The 16908-nt window shown below is 48.2% G+C and overlaps 1 protein-coding gene across 1 annotated transcript; it reads left to right on the top strand.

Annotated features, from left to right (window-relative positions):
• The first annotated feature begins 251 nt into the window (after positions 1 to 251).
• Positions 252 to 9564, top strand: PEX11B (peroxisomal biogenesis factor 11 beta). The gene is made up of 4 exons (XM_080984471.1): positions 252 to 616; positions 3893 to 4008; positions 6514 to 6715; positions 7309 to 9564. The coding sequence occupies exons 1-4, from the start codon at positions 561 to 563 to the stop codon at positions 7676 to 7678; spliced, it is 744 nt and encodes a 247-aa protein (XP_080840597.1). The 5' UTR covers positions 252 to 560; the 3' UTR covers positions 7679 to 9564.
• Positions 9565 to 16908: the final 7344 nt, after the last annotated feature.

Here is a 16908-nt window from a genome sequence, read left to right as displayed (position 1 = left end):
GAGGACTCAGCCAATGGAAATGCAAGGTCCCCAAGCTAGGAGGCGGGGATATTCGGAGGGGCTTCCTCCAATCGCCGTCGTGAACACCTCAGGGGGGGAGGAGCCGGGAGGCCGGCGAATGGGTGGGTAACGAGAAGGCCGACCCAGCCTCTTAGGATCAGCCAATGAGAACCGTGCGAACCATGGAAAGCGTCGGGATTTCCCCCAATCGCCTTTAAGAGGGGGGCGGGCGGAGGAGCAGCGATTTAGAGCGAGCCAGTTAAAAGAAAAAAAACAAACCCCCCGCAACGACAACAAAGCCTTTGACCATTATCCGTGTTTAAATTTGTCCTTCGGGCGCTGCCGTACTGCCCCCGGAAGTGACCGCGATTTCATTTGCCTGCGGCCGAGGGGACGGGCGGGGGCGGTGTCGGCCCTGAGGGAGGCGGAGGGCGGTGTGGCCCTGCGAGGCCGAGGAAAGAGCTGCCGAGGGCTGCCTGCGAGCCTGGAGGAGGCGAGGGAAGGAGCGGGCCCGCCGGTGCTGCCTTCGCCGAGGAGAGGCTGCTGCTGCTGCTGCTGCGATGGATTCCTGGGTGCGATTCAGCGCCCAGAGCCAAGCTAAGGAGCGGGTCTTCAGGTGCGGCGGAGGGCGGGGAGGGAGAGGCAGGGGACCGCGAAGGGTATCGAGCCAACCCGCTCCCGGTGCCGTCTCTTGGGGCGCCTTTCGTTTGGGGGAAGCGGAGCGGGGGATTCGTGTAATTATCGTGGTTCGTTATTATGATCCACATTATTAATACTGTGTTGTCACCAGGTTATTGTTGTTACTGTATTCTTAAATATTTTACATTTCTTTAGTCATTGCTATTTTGTTGTTTCTTTTGGTTTATCGTTTATCATTATTTGTACTTTAACCACCCTCCTTTCATCCCAAGGTGGGCCAGGGTGTCGGATAGTGATTAGAAGTGTCGGACGAGGACCCAGGAAAGATCAGAGTTCAACACACACATACACATAAACACACCCCTCGGCCACGACTTTTGGCCAGTCTCTCTCTCTCTTTCTCTCTTTCTTTTTCTCTCTTTCTCAGCCTAACTGCCTCACAAGGTTGCTGTGAGGGTAACATGGAGCGGGAGGAGAACTTTATGTGCCCCCTTGAGAACTCCTTGGAGAAAAAGGTGGGATGTGAATGCAGTAGCCAATAGGATAAGAAATATGAGTAAGCAAACTAAAACTCAGTATTAAAAACAATTTAAGACAGCGCACAATCCTAAAACAATAAGGTGTGCCTTTAAACTATATAACCTATCAAATGTCAAAAGCCATATTTTTTTGGGGGGGGGGGGTGAGTTTGAGACTTCTTGGTAGAGCCACCAACCTGTGGTACCAGGCGCAAAAGAGAGAGAGAGAGAGAAAAGACTTTTTGTTTTTATGTCTTTGTCACATTTATATCCTACCTTTTTTTTCTCAGAGGAGTTTAAGTTGGTGCAATATGATTCTCCTCCTCCTCAGTTAATCTTCAGTTAATCCCCACAGCAAGCCTGGAAAGTAGGTTTGGCTGAGAGGCAATGACTGGCCCAAGATCACCCAGAGTGAGGATTTGAACCCTGGTCTCCCCCAGGTCCTAATCCAATACTCGAACCACTACAGAATGCTGCCTTCTTATTGATTATTATTAGACTTCCCTTTTAAAAAATGAAAAGAAAATACAATTGCATTTTTAATTTTACATACAATAAGCAAAAGAAAAACACACACAATAAAAGCATAAAATCCCCTTTGACTTCCCTCCCCTCCCCCTTTGTACATCCTCATATAATGATTTTCTCTCTGCATCTCTTCCATAACACTATTTTACAAATCCTTTGCCAATCCATAGTTCAAATTTTTACTACAAGTTTTCTGTCAAGCTTACCAATGAATGTAACTGTTTACAATAATTTTTCAAATAAGTTATAAACTTTCCCCATTCTTTATTAAAATTTGCCTCTTCCTAGTTTCTAATTCTTCCTGCAAGTTTTGCCATTTCAGCATAGTCCATCAATTTTAGTTGCTGCTCTTCTTTGGCCAGAATTGTGCCGCCTTTCCACCTCTGGGCTAGAAGAATCCAGGCTGCTGCTTCCAAGTAGTCCTTCCACACACTAATATGCTTCAGTTTACCTTTGCACGCACACACCTTCCTGTGCAATTTCCTCATTTCACTAGCATTGTTTGGGGCACGTGGTTCATTCTGTTGTTTTCCTTGTTATAACAGCTGTAGGTCAAAAATCCTTCCCAAATTGTGTGACAGTAGGTCCTGATTTGTCATCTGGCTACTTTCTGACTATATGCCTTTTAAATGGATTTTTATTGCTTCTTTTTAAAGAAAGAAATAAGGGGGGATTTTTCCAGGAGCGGGGGCAAAATAAATGCTCCAGACAAAGATAATTGGTATCAGAGAACACGTGTAGCGTTTTTGGTAGATATGTTGGCTGAACAGTGATGTGACCTGGCACGTCTGTCTCTGAAAGACTTATACTGCAAGTTTGCTCCTCCCTTGTTTCTCAGTGGTGGCCAAATAATACCTTCCCACTCACCACTGACACTCTCAGTTCTTTCATCTCCCCCAGCCCATAATTAATTGTACCAGCAGTGCAATCTGCTTTACAGTTGCTTCCCCCTGCATTTCCATACCCCTCCCTGCCCAAAACCAGGATAGCTATGCTGGACTGCAGTGTTGTGTAATATGCTACTCCTAACCACCCCCATCAAAATGGGTTCCATTGCAGGGGTGGTTTAATCCACACACTCTCAGCCACACCCTGTCCTCTGCATTATGGGACTAGAGATGATGAACTTTATCGCATTGGCATTAGCAGAGCTATTTTTTATTTGTTTAAAAAGTTTACAAACTCAGGGAAAGCACACCCTCTTTTGATGGAAATAAACTTTAAATTAAAAAAACCACGAACGTACTTCTCTTTCCTGCTACTTTTTGCTTTGGGCCGACACAATCCCCTCTCCCCATCACAGCTGCACTAAAAATCTCAGATTGTTCAATTTTCTTCCACTGGCCAGTAGCAATTGTTTGGTTAGTGGTTCCCAAACTTTCTCCCCTCCACAATCCATTTGTAAGTCATGCACCTTAATGTTTCGCAGGGTGCATTTGCTTTTCCCCAGCTGGGAAGACTCCTGAGCAAAGGAGGCTTTTCTTAAAGTTCAGGATTGTACAGTTAATTTGTTAAGATGCTCTTTGCAAAATGATTCTACTTGTAGAGAAAGGGTCTGTCCACAGAGTGTTTTTGCTTCTGTTCATGATACAGTAGCAGCAGGAATTTATGGTGATGCAATAACTCCTTCACTCCTCTCACATCTTATTGCATACCCTTAGGATGGCCAAGAGCTCCTCCAAAGTTCAAACTTCAAGGACGTAACAAGCACTCTGTGTGGTTGCCTTTCTCCCTTCCCTTCTGGAGGCTTGCCGGAGCTTGAGAATATGTTGGTTGCACTCTCTGTTTGGCCTGGCAGTGTGTGATTGGGGGTCTTAAGCAAGCCTTGTATTGCAATCCACTGCCCTCCAGATATTTTGGATTACAACTTCCTTCATCCCTGACCATAGACTGCGCTGGCTGAGGCTAATGGGAGCAGCTGTAGTTCAGAACATCTGGAGGTCATCAAGTTGGAGAATGTTGAATACATGGATATTTATGTGACATATCCTAATCTGAAATATATATCTGTATATATCTATATATTTAGTTATTCCAGGAGGCTCTCATGGACCCACTTACGCAGTACAAGTATACACCTCCCCTCCTTTTTGCTTTAGCTTTTTGCCTCGTGCTGCCAGCTATTGCAATAGGGCTACTTCATTGGGGCCTCAAGTATCTTCTCTACCAGGCTAATCCCTTTCCACTGTTTGTTTCTTTCCTCCTAGGGCTGCCCAGTATGCCTGCACTCTGCTCGGCTACTCACTGCAGAAGTATGGGGCCAGCCCTGATTTCATTGCTAGGATCAAGCAGCTGGAGGCTCACATGAGCTTGGGGCGCAAGTGTGAGTGCAAGAGGGGTTGACTGGGACCCGAGAGGGTTGGGGAGGGATTCATTTTTATTTATTAGAGGAAATTTCTGTAGCACTTAGTATACATCTATGTAGTGCACGGCAGATTTTTTAAAAAAACACGTTTTACAAACATGCAGTAAAAACATTGACGCAAATGCAATGCAAATATACATTTGGATATTAGTACTGTAACTGAGTGGGACGCGGGTAGCGCTGTGGGTTAAACCACAGAGCCTAGGGCTTGCCTATCAGAAGGTCGGCGGTTCGAATCCCTGCGATGGGGTGAGCTCCCGTTTCTTGGTCCCTGCTCCTGCCAACCTAGCAGTTTGAAAGCACAAAAGTGCAAGTAGATAAATAGGTACCGCTCCAGCGGGAAGGTAAACGGCGTTTCCATATGCTGCTCTGGTTCACCAGAAGCGGCTTAGTCATGCTGGCCACATGACCCAGAAGCTGTATGCCGGCTCCCTCGGCCAATATAGCAAGATGAACGCCGCAACCCCAGAGTCGTCCGCGACTGAACCTAATGGTCAGGGGTCCCTTTACCTTTACCTTACTGTAACTGAATACTGATGTTAGCCCCTCCTTTAACACACCTCCCCACACTCAGCACCACTCAAGCCTCCTGACTCTCATCTAGGACCCAAGCAAACCCACAGGCCGCCCTAAAACCTCACAGAAAAGAGGGTACTCCTGAACCTGCCGGTTTAAGAGCCTAAGAAGATCCTGCTGGATCAGGTCATTGGCCCATCTAGTCCAGATCCTGTTCTCACAGCAGCCAACCAGCTGCCTGTGGGAAACCTGCAAGCAGGACCTGAACACAGGAGTCTTCCCCCCTCCTGTGGCTTCTAGCAACAGGTATTCAGAAGCTTTGCTGCTGCCAACTGCAGAGGAGCAGCATAGCCATTGCAGCTGGCAGCCTTCTCTGTGATTTTGTTGGATCTTCTTTTAAAGCCATCTGAGTTGGTAGCCACCTGTGGGAGTGAGTTCCATAGTTTAGCTATGTTCTGTGTGAAGAAGGACTTTCTGACTTAGCCCCAGTTCCTCACTCTAGGGCTTACATGCAGGCACTAAGGTTTCATCGCCTCCTCAGGCTTCCCACAACTGTGTCCCCTCCAGCAATCAGTCAGCTGCTCTCAGCACACCCAGTTCCACTCCAGGATCTGGTGGACCTAGGGCAGTGGTGGCCAAACTTGGCCCTCCAGCTGTTTGGGGACTACAGTTCCCATCATCCCTGGCCACCTGTCCTGTTAGCTAGGGATGGTGGGAGTTGTCGTCCAAAAACAGCTGGAGGGCCAAGTTTGGCCACCACTGACCTAGGGTATTAAAAAAGGGCAGGCTTCATTTATTCATGCTAAATTGTTTCTGCATCATTTCGCCCTTTTTTTGAAGTTGTAAAATGCTTCATAAGTACAGTGGAACATCGGTTTTCGAATGTAATCCATTCCGGAAGACCGTTTGATTTCCGAAACGTTCGAAAACCGAAGCGTGCATTTCCGGAAGCATTTACATCCAGAAAACTCAATATAGAAGCCGTGTGGCATGTTCAGCTTCCAAAAAGTGTTCAAAAACCAAAGCACTTCTGGGTTTTCGGCATTCGAAAGTTGAAACGTCCAACTTCCAAGACGCTCGAAAATCAAGGTACCACTATACAGGAGAGCAGCCCTCCTAGATCATATTGAAGAGCCACCCACCCAGCCTCTAGTCACCCACATAGTTCAGCCAGACTGCCTCCAGTAAGCCTCAGAGGCACGAAATCTCTCCCCATGTAGCAGCTCCCTTAGGAACTGCTTTTCAGCACACCTTATTGTTTAAGGTTGTTCCCATTTTACAGATAGGGAACCTAGACTGATAAAGCAGGTTTCTCAAGGCTTCCCAGAAAGTTTGTGCCTGAGCTCTGTTAGTCCAGGCTTGTAAGTAGCCAGTTGCCTGGTCCACTCTGTCAAGTAGGAACCTTCCCCCAGGTAACTAAACAAAGATGGTGATTTTGGTTTTTGCCACAGTTGGTTACGTGCAGCCATGTAGGATAGGAAAACCTATTTGTTGGATAGTAACTTGTACAGCATTATGCAACCTTGTGATCCTTACAGCCGTCCTATAAGGTAGACCTATATTGGGCCTACCTTGCAAGGTTGCTGTAAGGATCCTCTCCCCACATGGCAGGGGTTTATTGGTGCTGAGAATGGCCTACCCAGTCTAATGAGGTCATATCAGCAGTAAAATGCAAACCAGGAACCTAATGATTCCTAGCTCCCCTTTTTCGTAGCTGCTGTGTTATCCTAGTTAGCAAAGCTGTCCTAGAATCTGGCCTCTTGAAGATCCCCTTGGTCTATCTGGCCCCATCTCCTGCCACTCCTAAGGCAAACACCTGCTGTCTAAGGATGCATTCAGACAGCCAGTTAACACCAAATCTGATTGCAGTTTGGAGCTTCTCCTTTAAAGAGCTGCAGAAGTGAGACCAATGTGGGACAACCACTTTAACTTGGGATTCCTTTCCAGTGTTCCGGCTGGGGAATTCTTCAGATGCCCTGGAAGCGGCCAAACGGGCCATCCACCTGTCAGACATGGTCCTTCGCTTCTGCATCACTGTCAGCCATCTAAACAGAGCCATGTATTTCGCCTGTGACAATATCCTGTGGGCAGGGAAATCAGGTCTCGCCCCGCACATGGACCAGGAGAAATGGAGCCAGCGGTCTTTCAGGTGAGGTTTTTTTAATTGTATGAATGTGCGCTTTTATTAACGCTATTGATGGGCATAAAATGTTGCATCGGTCTGCTGACTGCAAATAAAGACACTGTGTAAGTCGGCTGTCGCAGCTGATATCTGTTGATAGTGTTGGGATACTGGCGAGGAGAAGGGGGCATTTGGCAGGCCCCCAGCTGGCTCCAGCCACTGGCCAGCAGCCGGGCGAACTCTGGTTCCTGGAACAGCATCAATCAGCGACACAAGCCTCAGATATCTTTAGAGACTTGGCATGCTCTAATCAGCAGCGTGAGTAACTTCTCACAACAGAAGTGGCGGACAGAGACATGTGTAAGCATTATTTACAGGCGTTTATTCAGCATAGTTCAGGAACAAAGGAAAAAAAACATGTTTGCTTCCCTTCGTGTCCAAGCACACAGCAACAAAACAAAAGCAGTATACAAACGGAAGTTCCCAGCAAGCCTGTCCTGGAAGTAAACAGGCATCTGACACACAACAGCCATGCCTGTTCCTTTCAAGGTGGAACGGAACTATATCCTAACAGAAGTTAAGGACTTTTCTTCCTCCCCACCCCTTTGCCTTTTTTCCAGGTATTACCTCTTTGCACTGATCATGAACCTGAGCAGGGACGCCTATGAGATCCGGCTGCTGATGGAGCATGAGGCGAACGGGAAGTGCCAGCGAGGCGGTGGTGGAGACAGCCCCAGAGTGGGGGAAGACCACCGGCTCCAGCAGCTGATCTTGAGGCTGAAGCTGCAGGTCCGCCTCCTGTGTCACGTGCTGAGGGACAACCCCCCTCTGCTCCTGGACCTGGCGAAAAATGCCTGCGATATTTTTATCCCCATGGACAAGCTGGGCCTGTACAAGACCAACCCAGGGTTCGTGGGGCTCTGCGGCTTGACGTCTTCCGTTATCTCCATTCTTACCATTGTCTTCCCATGGCTGAAGCTGAAGCCTTAAAGGGCAGGAGCAGGGGGGGGGGGCGGCTAGCTGGTGTCTGTGGAGCAGGCCATATGTCACAGGGCTTCCTCTTTCTACGTGTTCCACTTCCAGGGGCCAGCACGAGGCGTTTGCGATTTTGACAGCTTTAGGCAGCCGGTGGCCGTTTGTGTAGCATGGGCTCCTTGGTACATGGGGACTTGGGCCTGTTGGCGCTTTGGGGGACATCTAATTTGCACTCAGTTTTAAGTGGGGGACAGCAACTTCGAGACCAACTTTCCTCACTCCTCTGAGCCACCGTACTATAAGCCTCCTATGCAGATGGTCCTCAAGATCTATCCTTCCGCTGGCTTGCCCCTCCTCTGCCCTTCCCACTTCACAATACCTCTCCCCACAAATCCCACCCACTCACCTGCTCTTTTTAATTCATCCTGGGCTGCTCTGCAACGGTTAAGCCCCCAGTGAACTGTGGGAATGCACCCTTCAATGCTCTGACATTGGAGCCACTGGGGAAGGGATCGGAGCTATGCTATGCCCTGCCACACCCAGCCTCCTCCACTCTTGAGCAGGAGGTGAAAAGTGAAGTGCATAAACCTAGTGACCGGCTGCCTCGTGGCATGGTACCCCTTGGCAAGGAAGGAAGGTCTGGGGAAATGAGGCCCTGTGGCATTCTGCATCCTCTCTGCCTCTTTGCGGGGAGGCCAAGGGAGAACGGCTGTGGAGCTGGGGCCATGTTTGGACTGAAGAGTAAGCACATGCCCAGTAAACGGGCTTCTGGTATTCCTATCAAGCTGTGGCTCCTATTTTTTTATGCTTCACCACTCCAATAACAAGCAGAGCTTTAATGTCTGCGTTTCCTCAACCTGGTCCTCCTCCAGATGTCCTAAACCCCGGCTCCCATCAGCCTGCAGCCACACTGAGCATGATGGAAGTTGGAGTATCCACACGGCTTGAGAATTAGGAAGGGCTGTTCTCTGCTATGCCTTGATATTTGGCGCTGTTAATTCCTTTTCCTGATTTTGCAAGCCTCTCCCCCATCCCCCCCGTCTCAAAACAACTTTTGAAATCGAGTGACCTCCTGAAGCTAAATGTCACAGAGAGTTTTCTTTGGTATTACTATTTTTAAATGGTGGGTGGCTCCTGTTTGCCTGGGGGAGGGTTAAGTTCTGAGTAGGGATGTTGGTTTTCTGCCAGGCAGCTCACAGGGCATGGCATGTGCTCCAGATCTGGTTATGATCTGATACTTTATATAAAGTCAGGTTTCTCGCCGTCATTGTTCTACAGCGAGAGCTGGCAAATTCAGACCCTGAGAAGACTCCTGTCAAAGAACTTTGGGGGATAGGGGAAGCCTTACCCAGCAGACTTCTCTGCTAGGTATCTCCTTCTCTGCCTCTCTTAAGACATAGGAATCGTCTCAGAGTATGCACATAGCCATCTTACTCCTCACACCCTGTGGCTGCCGCCTCATTTCCCTTCACAGGAGCTCTGTGCCTTTAGTAGTTGCACAACAGACAGACATTCCACCTACGCCCCTTTCAGTACTGCTTCTTAATCTCCACCTTCAGCACCACCCATCTGCCCTCATAACCCTATTCCTGGTTTTGAAACAGGTGTTCCTAACTAGGAGCAGGTGATATACCCCGTTCCTCTGCTAATACAGTGCAGTACCCTCCAGATATTGCGGAGCTTGTGGCCTCCATCTTTCACCATTGGCCACACTGGTTGGGTCTGAGCAGAGTTTGGTGGGAGGAGCCTACAGCAGTATCAGGAGGGCACCATATTGGCTACCCCAGGATTAAAAATTTACCATTTCTCCCAGTCCTCAACTACACTTCTACCTTTCCCTCTTACTAGTGTATCAAATAAACAGGGTTGATCATTTGATCCAATAAATTAAGGTTGGCATATGTTGTGTAGCCTGGGTTCTTTTTCTTGAACGAGTGATCTCAAGAGCTTGATCTTGGTCATCACAGAACACCCCTGCAAACCAGTTCCTTTGGGGGGGGGGAATCACTCCCTTTGCTTTCACTGGTGCTGCTTTTTCTTTTAAGGGAGTCTCTATGAAAGCATGAGAAAGCACCTGGCTGCTGCATCACGCCAAGGGCCCATGTAGTCCAATGTCCTGTTCTGCAGCAGTGGTTCCCACCCCCCCCCCCCAGCCATGGCTTCTTTGGTTCTATAAACTCATCCCTAGTGCCCCCATCCTAGAAAAAACATTCACAATAGCAGTTTGCACAACCCATGAAGGAAGATGCAAGACCGCAACCCATCAATTTCACATTGATTCAAAGTCCAGTTAGAACTATTTACGTAGTTCTAACTAAAGCTGATCCAGCACACCACCACCCTTATGTCTTAGCACCCACTTGGGTACTTCCCCCCGGCCCCAGGTCTGATACTATCCACTTCGATAGTATCAAAGCTTTTTCTGCTCCTTATCCTCTGACCAGTCCTGCCAAGAGTTTTTCATGGGACTCAGAACCAGTGGTTTGCATTAAAACAGGCACCCCCAAACTCAGCCCTCCAGATGTTTTGGGACTACAGTTCCCATCATCCCTGACCCCTGGTCCTGTTAGCTAGGGATGATGGGAGTTGTAGTCCCAAAGCATCTGGAGGGCCGAGTTTGGGGGTGCCTGCATTAAAACATCAAGCAAGTCGGATTTCTCTCATCCTTACTTTCAGACATCGCCTGGTGTAGCAGAGGGTGCTGCGGCAATCAGAAGTTTGGGAAGTGCTGCTATGTCTGCCCAAGTGGATTCATTTCCCCTTTTCTTCCAACTCTGCTCTGGAGATGACAGAGGTGCTGCACATGGGTGGCAGGGGAAGCAGTGGTTTGTGATAAGAGTAAAAGCCCAAAGGTCTGCTCCTTATCTCTGGGGGCTGTTGCCGGCTGCTACCTGCTGTCAGGTGGCTCTCTGGCACTATGAGGACAAGAATCTTGCTTGATTTTACAAAAGAAAGACAAAATAGAAGCTTAAAAAAACCCTTACAAGTTAGCATTGTCTGCTGGGAGAATTGACCTGTGACTTTGCGCATGAAAGCAGGCTAGAAAACATCTGTTTGTAAAAGGAAGGGGAAGCTGTGGAGTTCTGGCCCATGGGAGAAGTCAGCCTGTCATAAACTGGCCTGATCACCAGGTGGCACTACTAATCCACTCGATGCAGCTTTTAACTGCGTTCTGTAATGCAAAGGAAAAGCAATGCTTTAATCCACCATTTATTTTGTTTCTTGGGGTGCTATTCTGCTTAATTTTACAGAGTAGACCCATTAAAATCAATGGATCATTTCAGTACATTACTCAAACTTTGTTGAATACCACCCGTTACTATTTATTTAGGATTGTATCCAGTGTAATGCCTACTCTTGAGAAGTCCCCTTAAAAATAATGGATGTGACTGAAGACCAAACCCTTGGTGAAAGGAGAATTGTGTGAGCAACTCCTCCATGAGGTCTAGCAGAATGCAGTGTCGCAACACAGCATCTGTAGAGTTGGTTCGAGCTTGTGCTCAGGGCTGCACAAATTGACCGGAGGGGAGGGGACAGCTGCTGAGGGCCACGAGGGCTCTGCTTTTGGACCCTTCCCAACCGGACGATTCCCTCTGTTCAGTTTGCTCTGCCTTCAAATCGCCTCTTCTGTCCTTCGGTGCCAGGTTGTACTTTCGCAACCCCCAACGCTTAAATGGAATCATAGGAGCTTTTGTGGGAAGGGAGGGGAGAGAGGGGAAAACAACCCCTTTGATCGCCTTTCTCTTCCAATTTTTAAATAACAATATTCTGTTCTGAAACAGGCTTTGCCGAACACCTGCGGTGTCGGAACAAATGTTCCCAAACGTGTCAAGTGTTCCAGAGCCCCACCCCCAGATTGTGTCATTCAGCAACGTTTTAAGTTTCATAAACTCTGCTCCGGTGAATTGTGCACAGTTTAGGCCTGCATCTGAAGGCAGGAGCTGTTCTTTCTTCCCCAGCTGGGGTCCACCTGAGTCATGGCACACACGCACCCCTGCAATTTCCCTTCATCTGGCAGCTTGCAAGGTTTAATGCTGGATTTCAGACAGAGGGTGGGGTGCATAATACCCACAAAGGCTCGCAAACATTGAAAATGAATTTTATTTTGTTTTTAAAGAAGACGGAGGGACAGGAATGAGAGGTAATACTGTTTTGTGCACCCCATTCTCCAAGTGGCGAGAGACTCCAGGGGTGTCTACACTCACTGAGCAGCATCCCCGTCACTTAAGGCAGGACTTGCCATGTCAAGGCTCAGTGGGGCTTTGTGGAGCAACTGAGATTCAGCTTTGGGGCCCAGGGGCCAAAGTCTGTGGCCCTACAAACCCAGCCCCCCCTCCCCGATTACTACCCGAAGAGTGGCAGATGGTGGGGGCCACAGCAAACAGGCCCCAAATGAGCACTTGGATAGGTTAAGGCATGCCTGGGCCCATAGGGGCCGGCACTGGTTCCCACAGCAATTCTTATTTTGTAAAAATTTCTTTTAAACTATTTTTAACATTGTGTTTTAAATTGCTGTAGCTCTCTCTGGGGCCTTAGGGTGAAGGGTGGACAACTTCCAAGCAGTGAGATACTTTGTCTCATCTTCAACTGTGGCTCCAGGCCACAAAGGTCTTGTGGGGATGCTGTCCTTAAGTGGTGGTTGCTTGGCAACGGAGTGTGTGGCCCTTGTTGTCAAGAGGCTGTGCTAGGCCGGATCCAGAGAAACACAACACATACATACACCAGCATGGGCCACAGCCTACCAAACACCTACTGATGGTTGCTAAGTCTTCCTCTGGTGGTTGTGTAAACCTTCCTCTTATTTCCTGTCCCTGACCAAGTAGAATAATAAAAAAGGACCCATGTAAAAGCAGCAGCAGCAGCTGCCACAACGCAAGTTATTCAGGATTTGCCTGGCTTTTTTCCTGACAGGAACCTCATGCCTTAATAGCGCCATGACAGGTGAAATGTCACCTGGAAGCACGTTTTCAGCGATGTAGGAAAGTGCACCTGCTGAATTTCTGCTTTTTAAAGGCAGCCAGGGACATAGGGGAACTGCCTCATACTGAATCAGACCCTCCATTTGAGGGCACAGGGCATGTTTGTGAACTGGAGAAACTGCCACGGATTCACCCCCCCCCCAAAAAAAACCACCAAGTGCAAGCTGCAACCTTTTATTTGTTGCTACTGCTGTTGTTAAAATAATGGGGGCAGCACACAGATGGAATGCCTCTGATGGCATATGCGTGCCCATGGGTGCCATATTGGTGACCCCAGTGCTATTCTGGCAGCAGGTCTCCCAGGTTTCTGACAGCGGTCTCTTTCAGGCAGAGGTGGCCGGAGAGCTTTGAAATCAGTGGGGCAAAAAGCAGGGAGCCCAACAGTAGGTTGTGCCTGAGCCAATGGCGCCTAAAAAATTACGTAACTATAGTTTTGCCCCACATCTTCCTTCTACAGTGGTACCTCTGGTTACGTACTTAATTCGTTCTGGAGGTCTGTACTTAACCTGAAACTGTTCTTAACCTGAAGCACCACTTTAGCTAATGGGGCCTTGCACCGCCGCTGCACGATTTCTGTTCTCATCCTGAAGCAAAGTTCTTAACCTGAGGTACTATTTCTGGGTTAGTGGAGTCTGTAACCTGAAGCGTATGTAACCTGAAGCGTATGTAACCCGAGGTACCACTGTACTGAATTTGATAACAGCAACACAGGCTGTGAACGCTATACCTCTAAAGCACATTCGAAGCAACACAGATTTATTTTGGGTGCTCGCCCCTGCAAAAGTAGGATACAAATCTGCATGTGACATAAAGCGTATACAACATTTCTGCAAATTTTGCCTTTTTATGTGTGGATCCACTCACAGAAAACCCTGCTGCCAGCCCTGTTCACAGCTTCCAGCAGCCTTACATAGAGATGCTGAAGACTGAACCTGAGACCTTTGACATGCAAGGCATAGGAAGACGTTTATACTGAGTTGGGATGCAGCTCAGGGGTAGGGCTCCTGCTTTGCATGCAGAAGGTCCCGGGTTCAATCCCACACACCCCACCCTGGCATCTCCAGGTAGGGCTAGGAGATACTGCTTGCCAGAGGGAGCAATACCGAGCCAGGTGGGCACAGGGACACAGAAGGTTGCTTTAGATTATCATTAGAAGATCCACACTATACAGTTACAGCTTAGCCAATGAATGTGTTTAAAGCGCAGGATTTTGCCCAAGGAATCCTGGGAGCTGTGGTTTCCCACTCAAAGGACTACCACTCCCAGCACCCTTAACAAACTACATTCCCCAGGATTCTTTGGGGGAAGTCATCTGCTTTACATGTATAGCATGGATTTGCTTCTACAGACAACCGGTCCACAAAGTGCTGGTTATATAGCTCATGACAGTTTCTCTCTGTCTCGCCACTCTCAAAGGTGTGCTTTGTGGGGACGCAGGAGAGGGCCTTCTCAGTGGCTGCTCCCAGACTTTGGAACTCCCACCCTAGAGAAGCCAGACTGGCTCCTTCCTTGTTGCCCTTCTGCCTGCAGGTAAAGACACTTTTCTTCCAACAGGTCTTTGGGAATTAGCTGTTCTTTCAGGAAAGGGCTGGTTTTATTATCTGTATTTTCAGCTTATTTGTTTTTTATTTATTTTTTAGTACTATCAGAGTTTAATGACTTTTTAACAGCTATATTTTATATATGTTTAGCTTTTTTTGTATTTTGTCTCTGAATTTGTGTAAGCCGCCTTGAGTTGCAGTCTGGAGAAAGAATGGGATATAAATAAACTAATAATAATAATAGATCCTAACAGAAGCACAGAAAAAGTGGGCAGCTTTGCAGCATTCAAGGTCAAGATCCAGGCCGTGGAATAACCACTGGTCATCCCCCGCCCACCCCCACCGCCCCAATTAGCTCCAATTAGAGGTCCCGATGTCTCTTCGATTGCCTGCAACCATAAATGGCTGCGCCTTTGGTCTCTTCCACCTGCAGCGTGTCAGCAGGATCTTAATCCCATTACTATCTGTCCCACCCTTGAAATGCAGTGAAGCTCTTTCCTCTGTGTCACTTGCCACCAGGAAGGTCAGAAGGTCTTGGGACTGATTAACAGGAAAATCTGTAATTGGCGTTCTTTTCTTTTCATTTCATCCCCCCTGCCCCTCTAATTAGGGTTTTAACAATATTTGCTCAGACAGGTGTAGACTTTGTGACTTAATGGAACCCTAGCAGGGGAGATGGGAGCCCAGGAGGTAAACAGAGCCTCCTTGAAGTTTGCAGAGAACACTCATTGTGGTCCTGGCTGAGGGTTAGGAGTACACCAAAAAAAAATAGGGAAGGCACAGGGTGTGCATAGACGCAAGGCTATAACCAGAAGCAGTGTGGTGTAGTGTTTAGAGGGCTGGATTTGGACCTGGGAGAGCCTCGGGTTCAAATCCCCACAAGACATATAGCTCAGTCACTCCCTCTCAGCTCCAACCTACCTCACGGGGTTGTTGTGAGGATAAAATGAAGAGCAGAAGAACCACGTAGGATTATAATTTTAGCAGCAGTAGTAGTTCTTCTTATTAATATCCAACCTTTCCTTTAGGGAGCTCAAGGTGGTATACATGGTCCTCTGCCCCGTTTGCTCAAACATTTAATCCTCGCAGCTCTGTGAGCAGGGGCTGGCCCCGGATGTGTTGTCACTGAGGCAAAACAGAGCATGCCACAATGGCAACAGCTGCCAACAATAGCAACCAGTGTGGTTGCTATTGAGAGCCAGTGTGGTGTAGTGGTTAAGAGCGGTAGACTCGTAATCTAGGGAACCGGGTTCACTTCCCCGCTCCTCCACATGCAGCTGCTGGGTGACCTTGGGCTAGTCACACTTCTCTGAAGTCTCTCAGCCCCACTCACCTCACAGAGTGTTTGTTGTGGGGAGGAAGAGAAAGGAGAACGTTAGCCGCTTTGAGGCTCCTTCAGGTAGTGATAAGGGCAGGATATCAAATCCAAACTCTTCTTCTTCTTCTTCAACAACAACAAGAAAACAGGGCACGGCATAAGGAGGAGTTGCTGTTGGGGCTTAAGACTGTACTGCAAAACTGTTGTTCTGATATTGCAAACGTGTTGTTGGAAACAAGTGTTTTTGTACTTATCATATTTCCCCCAGAACGGGTAAATCTGGATTAAAAGGGAACAGGGCAGCTGGCATATTGATGCCAATGACATCATGTGGGCGCTGCAAAAAATATTGCACGTGTGCCCAATCCCACAATAAACAACCACCTAAACGTTTCAGCCAGTGGGATGAAATTTCCTTACTTTCTTTTCAATGTTGGCAGTACATCGCTTCTTGAGACCTGCCAGGAGCTCAGGCTCCTGGAGAATGTGCATTCGGAAGGACTGGACTGTCTTGTTATTAATCCACCTGTGCCCGCTTGCGTGACCAGATCAGAAGGAATGCTTAGCATACCTCTTGGGTGCCTTTGCCCACCCACTCTACACCACCACCGCTGCTGGGAATGCGGACCTGCCTTTCCCTTGGACAGGCTCCAGTGGTTATCCATGACACAACATAGCAGGGGGGCTATTTTAAAAAAGACAAAGGAAAAACTAGCCTGGCTGGATGTTTGTTTTGTAAAGTTTCAGATCATTTGCTAGAAAAGCAAGAACAAGGTTGTGTGTGTGTGTGTGTGTGTGTGTGTGTGTGTGTGTTTACATAGACTTCTAAGAATTGGGTGGGACCTCAAGGGCCATCTAGTCCAACCCCTGCAATGCAGGAATCACACCTTAAAAATCTGTGGCAGATGGCTGCCCAACCTCTATTTAAACTCCTTCAATGAGTCCACCATCATCTGAGGCAGCCCATTCATTCCACTGGTGAACAGCTCTTACTGTCAGAAAGGTCTTCCTAATGTTTTATTGGAATCTCCTTTCTTGTCATTTGAATCCATTGATCCAAAGTCCTATGCTCTGGAGAAGCAGAAAACAATCTTGCTCCATCTTCCATGCGGCAGCCCTTCAGATATTTGAAGATGGCTGTAATGGTTCCTAAGGGGGTTGCTTGTGCGTAAGCAGGTGCCTATCTTCCTGGCCGGGTGCAAACACCTGGGTGGGTTGCCAAAGTGAACCTCCTCTGTCCGGACAGCCACTCGCCCGTGGCTGACTCAATCGTTGGCAGAATCCGTGAGTGGGCGTTTCTTAAACTTCTTCCAGCAAAGAAGTTCTTTGACGCCTAGTCTCCGCCTACCCTCTCTGCGCGGAAGCCTTCTGCGCAGGGAGGGCGTGGGCAACGGAGGACCCCTACTC

The sequence above is a fragment of the Podarcis pityusensis genome (genome assembly GCF_964106645.2).
Source record: "Podarcis pityusensis genome assembly, chromosome: 16".
Taxonomy (NCBI): Eukaryota; Metazoa; Chordata; class Lepidosauria; order Squamata; family Lacertidae; genus Podarcis; species Podarcis pityusensis.
This window is presented reverse-complemented; position numbering and strand designations above follow the sequence as displayed.

Coding starts and splice junctions, on each gene's coding strand:
- PEX11B (XM_080984471.1), top strand. CDS start 561: ATGGATTCCTGGGTGCGATTCAGCGCCCAGAGCCAAGCTAAGGAGCGG. Junction 617..3,892: donor GCTAAGGAGCGGGTCTTCAG/GTGCGGCGGAGG, acceptor CTTTCCTCCTAG/GGCTGCCCAGTATGCCTGCA. Junction 6,716..7,308: donor TGGAGCCAGCGGTCTTTCAG/GTGAGGTTTTTT, acceptor CCTTTTTTCCAG/GTATTACCTCTTTGCACTGA.